General features: G+C 38.5%; 1 protein-coding gene and 1 long non-coding RNA gene across 2 annotated transcripts; one reads left to right on the top strand and one right to left on the bottom strand.

Annotated features, from left to right (window-relative positions):
- The first annotated feature begins 1011 nt into the window (after positions 1-1011).
- Positions 1012-4532, top strand: LOC753863. The gene is made up of 4 exons (XM_030993581.1): positions 1012-1136; positions 2310-2481; positions 2848-2996; positions 3465-4532. The coding sequence occupies exons 1-4, from the start codon at positions 1127-1129 to the stop codon at positions 3641-3643; spliced, it is 510 nt and encodes a 169-aa protein (XP_030849441.1). The 5' UTR covers positions 1012-1126; the 3' UTR covers positions 3644-4532.
- Positions 4533-6545: 2013 nt separating this feature from the next.
- On the bottom strand, positions 6546-7928 carry LOC115927540. The gene is made up of 2 exons (XR_004065714.1): positions 7545-7928; positions 6546-6775 (listed from the first exon to the last, which is right to left on the bottom strand). It is a non-coding gene; the product is annotated as an uncharacterized LOC115927540 (long non-coding RNA).
- Positions 7929-8729: the final 801 nt, after the last annotated feature.

The following is an 8729-nucleotide window of genomic DNA, read 5'->3' as shown; positions in this document are numbered from 1 at the left end:
CGATCTTTTTTCTTTTAAGGGGGCGTCACTGCTATGCGAGTTGTCCCGTTGACTACAGAATTAGTCCATTCATATAGGCTTAAAGATGAAGTTGAGGTCTAGTTATGCGATTGCATTGTGAAAGAAACGTTGTGGAACCCCGCCCCCCCCCCCCCACTCAGTGTTATTTAGGGTACGCATATGCTCGTACCCTTTTTTTTGAAAGCACCCCCTATCTGAGGACTGCCAACATTTCCGAACCCCCCTTTCGCGGGCTTTTTGCGGGCTTTTCCTGCCTTGGAGACCCCCCTAAATCAGGAAAAATGCTCAATGTACCCCCCTAAATTCGGAATAATTTCTCAGGAGTCCAAAGAGATGAGAGAAAAAAAGAAAAACACCCCCTTTTTAAAGAAATCTCCGGGTGAAAAGTCAAATACACCCCCTTTTTTTTTTTTACAATTCTCGGGCCGGACTTTGTCGCACGAAAAGTACTCCTTTACCGGACATTTTGGCAACACGCATGCGGTCATTCCGACCTCTGAGTGAGGGGGGGGGGGGGGGGGGGGGGGTGTGGAATCGAACAGAAAAGTTGATCATCTAGCATATAGGTATTGGTGTGTACTGCAAGGTTCAGGAATCACCTCTGCCCTACATTTAAAGCTGTTCAAAACATATTTACTCAGATCAGAAAGGAATTCATAATGATATATCGGGGTTAACAAAGAGAATGCTGGCGTATTGTCTACAGGTCAATGTTTACAGCTCCACTATGTAAATAGGTCTAGTATAAGTAACAACACTTTTTTGCGTTGACTTTTCCGCTGAAGGCTTTTCTTGTTCCTTCATGCTCGTTGCACACTAGTGTGGTAGTGATTTAAAGACCTTGACCGGAGCAGAGCATTATATAGACAAATTATATACCTACGGACTCGTGAATATTTACTGAATATGAAAATGCAAACTTCTCGAGATTCCACGGCCTCTGAAAGAAGTATTTAGCATCCGAACCCCAGGATTCACGGATTTGAGAGGGGCACCTCGGAGATATAGTTTCGGCTGCACTAGCCGGTGGCCGTTTCTACCCGTTTCTGATGACGTCATAACGTGTAGGTTATTTGGCCACTCGGTATTGCAGCTGGTTCTTCGCATGGTGGTCGGTATGTGAAGTTTTCTTCTCTCTTTTTTTGTTGTTGTAAATATCAATGTCGAAGCTGTATTTGGATATTTTACGATTAGAATGTTGACATTTTATATCTGTATTAATTTCACGCTACGTAATATGGAATATCAACCCCAAATTTCCACTAAATTAGATTGAAACGAATCATTTGCCCGCGCTGCTGGCTGCCTGCCTCGGTCTGCGATTGCACAACTTTCAGCAATCTATCGCTGAGCCTCGCGAGAGCACTCGGCCCGCGGCCGGCCCGGCCTGACTTGCCGCGCCGTGTCATGCTGGTGGTCGTGGAATATTTCTCGAACAAAACTAAGTTTCGCTCGCTTTTATCGCACAGATAGCCTTTCCTTTTGCATGGTTTACCAGCATTAAATCAAAGAATTATTTAGATCTACATTGTTTTATTGTCTAGAATATAGTCTGTAAACAATGAAAAATAAGAAGAAGATGAAATGGAGATTTTGAAGAAGAATTGGGCCTAAAAAAGAAGAAAAAGAAAACTAGGTAGATCTAGATCTAGTTGGTAGAATCTAGGCCTTGGACTCGTGCCGCCCAGTGGCAGTGCACTGCAGTACAGTGAAGCCAGGAACTAAATTATTTTGAATTGATGTCAGAAATCACATGGGTGCCTCTTCTTGATACTTTCTCGTGATGAAAACACTGTTTTTATTCAAATCAAAATGGTCTAGAGTCTAGATCTAGTGTTGTTGCCAGGGATGATTATTAAAACAAAATCATCGGTCATTTGTTGTTGACTTTGCTTCTTTTTTTTTTTATCCGACTACAGATTAACTTTGCTTTTTTTTTCTTCTATGAAACTAGCCTCAAGTTGTTCTTTTTGTTTGGATGTGGGTAAAATCCTTATTTATATGCATACGGTGTAATAATACTTTGAAGATGTTTGTCAAAATGCGAGCAAAATATTTACATTTATTTTAATAATGTACATTCAAGTTTAATTTAGTTCAATTTTGATCATGACATTCATATTTTTTTTTTTGCAATTTTCTAAATGATTAATATTCATTGTGGAATGAAAAAATAGTTTTGGCGAAGGGATGAGATGCTTGGAAATGCCGAGATCATGATTGCTAACTATTTAAATGAACTCTCCTTCACCTTTACCGCATATATTATATTCCCAATCTTATTACAGGTACAAAGGTGTACGACAAGCTTCGAGAGGAATGGCTGAGGACCAGACTGATGAACGACATTGGGATGATGTCCCCACATGCCCAAACCAGCAAGGTTGAATCATTCCACAACATCCTCCTTCACTTTTGCCCCAAGTTGCTTGTATACTCATATCAAGGGATGAAGTGCAGGTAAATTAGGCAATTAATTCATCAACATTATGCTCCCCTAATATAAATTTAACAAGAACGTCACAGAGGGCAGTGTTGTTTCTTCTTCTTCTTCTTTTGAATTTGATTTTATTGGTTTTATGTTTTAAAGTTATTATTTTCTTTTTGTTATAGCCAGGTTCTTTCTATTTCATATTTTGTTGTTTTTTTTTATTTTTTTTTATTTATTATTTGTAACACATGCTTTTTACACTAACTCTTGCCTTCACTTATTGGAGAGTAGGTAACGAGTTTATGATGATAGACATTACATTACCAAAAAGATAAAATCAACTGTCACAAGTATGTTATTCATGTGACCTTTATTTTTAACTTCACTCTTTTCAGATTATATTTGGCTGTCCTACATTGGAACGAAAATTGTGATAGAGCCCAGGCTGTTGATGCCGAAGGGAACCCAGTGTACAGGTTGAAGTATCCACGCTCGAAGGAAGGAGGCCACACAGTGGAGAGAGTGCTGACAGCTGGCACATGTGGTAAGTAGCCACATGTCTAGTGAATGATATCAATATTCAACAAAAGAGCTCAATTATATATAGAAATCTTTTATTACTTCATGATCAATAGAATTCAAATTAGTAGATTCTTGTGGCCTATATGCCCTTAATTTAATCTGTTGATTAAATTGATAATTATAAACATGTATTGGGTTACTTTCTGCAAATGTGTAATATTGAATAGCAAGCAGAAACAGGCATATATGTCAGTCCCCAAGTCAGTGAACTACCTATTCAGCAAAGAACATGTGCATGCCATTGGTATTTGATTGGTCATCCACCTACAAATAGTGTGTAAAATTAGGTAATTCAATATTTGTGAGAAAAAGAGTTTTCTCTTCTTATGTTCTTATTTTTCTCTTTTCCTTTTTTCCTCTTATCAAAATGTATTTTTTTAACACCGTATAGATGAATTTTCAAGGTATAGTTTTGGATTTTATCTTGTAGGTTATGTGAAAGCCCTGATGAGAGTTGTCGTAGAACTGGTGGAAAACAGGGAGCAGCTCAGAGACAACATGGAGGAGCTACAGCCTCAACCAGCACGGAGTGCCTCTCATCATCACCCCGACAATAGAGAAGCCGTGCAAGCTTTTGAACAACATCATCGCTTTGGCGATAGAAACTAGTTCTTTTGGTGATAGAAACTATGATGAATGTGTCAGCTACCTGAACATTAACCACTGATTGTTTTATTTTAGTACAAGACATGTTTTTCATAGACCCTAAATTATGTTTATGCCAGTATAATTATGGAGAGTAACATGGAAGTACTCTATGCAAGTGAGTAGTGGATTCCGATTCTATGTGAGTGTAAAGCACTAGAAACTTGTCTGTAAGCTTGTACATACTTACACAAGCCAAAGTCCATGGTACACATCAATAGTCATTGGTTTTAATAGGTAAAATACTTATTAAATTTGTAAAACTTACATTTTTAGTTCAATTAAAAACAATTTCTGAAGCATATGCACTAGATTTTCATAAACACTAAGTAAATCACTGTTGATCATGAATTTGGCACCAAATATAATCTGATTTTTCTCACAGTCCTTCATCTTGGCCAATGCTTTTTGCTTCTTATTTGCAAAAAATAAAAAATTAAAAAATGCATTTTTTTTCTTCATCTAAACTGTTCTTATTCAAGAACCATTTGATGTATTGCACCAGATATGACTTTATTTTTTGTTTTTGATTTTTTCCCTTTTCTGCCGAGGTGAATTGTGTTATTCATTTTCAAAGTTAGTAGTTTTAAAGATCATGCCATATTATCACAGAAGAGGAAACATTGTGATGATACCTTATCGCATCCATACTTTTTTTCCTAACAGCGGTTTCCTGTTTGTCCTAAAACCTGGTTATAAAAGATTGAAAAATAATCATCCTTGCAGATATAATAAAAATAGTCATCTATCCTGTAAACTTTACATAAAATAAGGATGAATGTAATGTACATGTTGCATCAAAGTTTTTGTTCCAATGGTGCATCATTTTGAAATATATTGCACAAACAGAGAAGAAAATGATTGGAGGGAAAAACCGTCAATGGGATGTTCTGAGAATATTTTGAGCAAAGGTTAACAAAAATTCATCTAAAGGAACACAAATCTTGTTTGTTTATTTCTATTATAGGTGTCTTGTAGGAAGCTTCATAATTTAAAGATGGAAATTGCTGTGAAAATAAGAGTGAGATAGAGAATGTGAAGGAAGAAGAGGGATAAAGATAGATACCAATAGGGATAGAGTGAGAGATGTGAATGTGATGGATGGAAGAGGAGAAAGAGAGATTGTGAAAGAGTGAGAGATGGGAATGTGATGGATGGAAGAGGAGAAAGAGAGATTGTGAAAGAGTGAGAGATGGGAATGTGGAGGGTGGAGGAGGAAAAGAGAGGCAGAGGGAGAGAGTGAGAGATGGGAATGTGGAGGAAGAGGAGAAGGAGGGACAGAGTGAGAGATGGGAATGTGGAGGGTGGAAGAGGAGAAGGGGGGACAGAGTGAGAGATGGGAATGTGGAGGGTGGAAGAGGAGAAGGAGGGACAGAGTGAGAGATAGGAATGTGGTGGGAGGAAGAGGAGAAGGAGGGACAGAGTGAGAGATGGGAATGTGGAGGGGGAGAAAGAGAGGAGGGACAGAGTGAGAGATGGAAATATGGAAGAGGAAACAGAGAGAGGAAGTGGGATAGAGAGATGGGAATGTGGAGGGGGAAGAGGAGAAAGAGAGAGGAAGAGGGACAGAGTGGGAGATAGGGTTAAGGTTTATCCTTTTTGGGAGGATAGATTTGATGCAAAATAAAGGATTTCCTGGATTTATTACGATGCTTACCATTTATCACACATTTGAAATTTCGTCAACCGCAATTCCCTTCTCTTACTCTCATTATTCCTCTGTCTATCTTTGTTGTGTCCATGCTGTTATTTCTCTTTCTCTCAATTTCGTTTTCTCTTTCAATTTCATTTTCTCTTTCTCTCCCCTTTTCTGACTCGGCAGGTTGACTGTATATGAAATGCTCAAATTATTAAAACAAATTACATTGCAGGGTGTATAACAAAAGAGAAGGAACAAGGCATGTTGTGTTTTTTTTGTTTTTTTTTGTTGTTGCTTGTTTATATAGATTTCAACATTCTTCCTCATAAGAAATCGTTGCTTGATCACAGTTTTGCAAAAGTTCGAATATCAGCTCTTGGAAATTAGAATCAAATGTCGAGATCAAAGTTCATAGCAACCATACCATCATGAGAAGTTCAAACAATAGTATTTGTGATGAATATGAAGATGAAAGCCGATGATCATAAATAACGTACAGAAGATGGCTGACAATCACATAGAAGAAGACAGTCATTCAAAGTTCGCAAGACAATAGTTGATGTTACATCCTCATCTCAACCGACGCAGGATGGTCCCTTTGTACTGACCACGTCCATCAGGATACGCTTCCATTATTGAGGCATGGACACATGCTGGCAGTTGCACCCTGATGTCCTTCCCGAGCCAGCCCCAACACCATCTCACGACTTTCCTGTAGGCCACATACCTGTATTTTCTGTAAAATAAAAAGCAATAAAAAAATTTCATTATTTTTCTTAGGATAGATGATTTGATGTCAAAATATTAATTCTTTATTAATTAATTCAAGAAAATAAAAATGATTAAAAAAAACTAAAATGACCAAGGGTTAGTCATTGTTTGTCGGGCGGTGGGGGGCAACATTCAAAATCGCATATAAAGTTTGTGTTTCATAACTACAGATTATTGGGGGGGGGGGGGGGGGGGGGTAACATGCTAAAACTCACAAACCGGTGGTCATTCTTGCCTATTTGTATACATTTCCTGAAAAAGTGCCCCGAAGCACCTGCAGATAAGGCAGCTAGTACACCAGTGGTCACCAGGCAAGAATTTTGGTCAAAACTAGTAATTCATCTTGCGGTGACTCAATTCGTTTTGAAAAGTTTCACCCAATAAACTTTCAAAATCAATCCATTTATTTTGTTGCCCTTGCCAAAATGATGAAAAGGAGAAACATAACTTACTCACTGTTCCTGTCCCCAAATGCTTTGGCTGCTCGGCGCCACCTATCTGTGTACTCCATCCATCCGATGTACAATGTTGTCGCATTTAGGATGGCCGGCTCAAACTCCTCAGAATCCACCAGACAACTTGAACCCTGTCGATCAGCCTCTGCCTTGACCTCTGCAATTTCCTGACAACAGACACAATCACCTTCATTGAAAGATGGAGGCACACGACATCTTCCACATGTACACCTTGAAATACAGAAAGATTCAAACAAAAATCAATACACCTACTATAATTTTATAAATATTTTATTACAGCTTCCTGATAAATATAAAAATGACATCGTTCTCGTAGTCGTAGTATGGTAAGAGTGCCCAAGGCAGTGCCTATGTCTGCGCACCCACGTAAATGCGCGATATTTATAGAACAAAACATCAAACTGACACCAATTTTCAATCTTAACCTCAACAATTCATTTAGATACCAAAATTTGTGAAAATAATTGGGAAGATTAAAAATGAGTTTTAGCAAGTTTCATTTGCCACCCTGAAAATTTCAATCATTGTCAAAAAAGAAAAGTCTGAACAGGGGGTTGTCCCTGGTATGAAACTTCACTGTGCTTGATTGAATTGCGTGCAAAATAGTGAGTGCGCAGACATGGGCACTTTTCAGTTTTGCTACACAAAATGACGAGCCCGTCTGAAATTCGTTAAAAAAAATTGTTCTTGTGAATAATTTGTCGAGTTTTTTTGTTTCAGTAATCATTAGAATATGAAGAACGGAATAACAATGATGATTCTAAAAATAATATCTTACTGTGTAATGAAATCGAGGTCGAATTTTAGGTGCGCAGACATAGATCTAGAGAATCATTTTAACAAGTTAACTTTAGAATTAGACATGCCATTTATGACCGAGTCTAGAGATCTACGGTATTTGATTTCAATTTTGGGGGGGGGGGGGGAATAAATATTTAGAATGCACAACAAATTCAATAAGCTTATAAGTCTTAATTACCAATCCTCGACATTTTCATGAAGCCGATTTGCGTTGTTGGCCCTTCCAGCATCGCCAACATTTTGCCCAGGTTCACCACGAGGTAAAGCCTAAAGGCTCATACTCCCACTCGACGATACGCCCGTGTTCTCCGGCGTCTGCATCACTTGCATCGCTGTCGGTATCACTGCTGCTGCCAGTACTGTCCGGACTGTCACTACTACCACTGACACTGTCATTTTCACCGCTTTCCCCGCAACTGCCATCCTCCTCACACTCAAATTCCATAACTAAATCATCTTGTGCATCTGCCCTGACGACTGGGGTAGCCATTCTCTTTAGAAAGACTTCTCAAAACTTCTCAAACTTCAATCGATAAAAAGTAGAAAGGATTCACGGTACGCAAAATCAATGTAGATCTCGAACATCGCGCGGCGAAGAATTATATAGCAAACAATTCGAGTCTACACGAAATGACGTCACCCAAGTCCGTGCGGCGCGGGGGCTCTTGACCGAGGCGAATTCGGGAGGGGGCGGCAGTTGTACTGTAATTTTCATTTTTCTCAGTAATGAAAGGGTATTTAATTTTTTCTTTCTTGTATTTGTATTTTGTGTTTCATTAGCCGTCTGTGGATGTATGGTTGTTTACGCTCCGGTCAAGGTCTTTAATGCTTGATCTTGGCCTTAAAGGCCGAGTGAAATTTTGATTCCTGTTGATGTACAGGGTTGCATACAACTCATTTTTTGTCATTCAAACATCTAAATATATTTCATAGATTTCTAAATACTTTGTAAAAATAATTTCGCAAACCCTAAACAAAATGCTTCAGATCTCTTTCATCTTTTGACACCATTTGTCAGTCATTGGTGAGCTTAACAAGAAACAGTGGTATGTATAGTTTCACCAAATACTCTGAGATCGAAAATTGAGACAAATTATAAATCAGGTGAGGTTAAATAAATTCGACATAAGAGAAATGAGAGAGAAAAAAAGAGGAAGATATAAGAAAGAGAAAGAAAGAGAAAGATAGAAAGAGAGAGGGAGAGAGAGAGAGGGAGAGAGAGGGAGAGAGAGAGGAACAGAGAGGGAGAGAGAGAGAGGGGAGAGAAAGAGAAAGAGGGAGAGACAGTGTGTGAAGAGAAGAGGAAAGGTGAAAACGCAGATAAAGATGAAAAGAAGAAGAAATGAAAATATAGGTAGGCCAT

Source organism: Strongylocentrotus purpuratus, unplaced genomic scaffold (assembly GCF_000002235.5).
Source record: "Strongylocentrotus purpuratus isolate Spur 01 unplaced genomic scaffold, Spur_5.0 spur5_scaffold_20, whole genome shotgun sequence".
NCBI lineage: Eukaryota > Metazoa > Echinodermata > Echinoidea > Camarodonta > Strongylocentrotidae > Strongylocentrotus > Strongylocentrotus purpuratus.
This window is presented reverse-complemented; position numbering and strand designations above follow the sequence as displayed.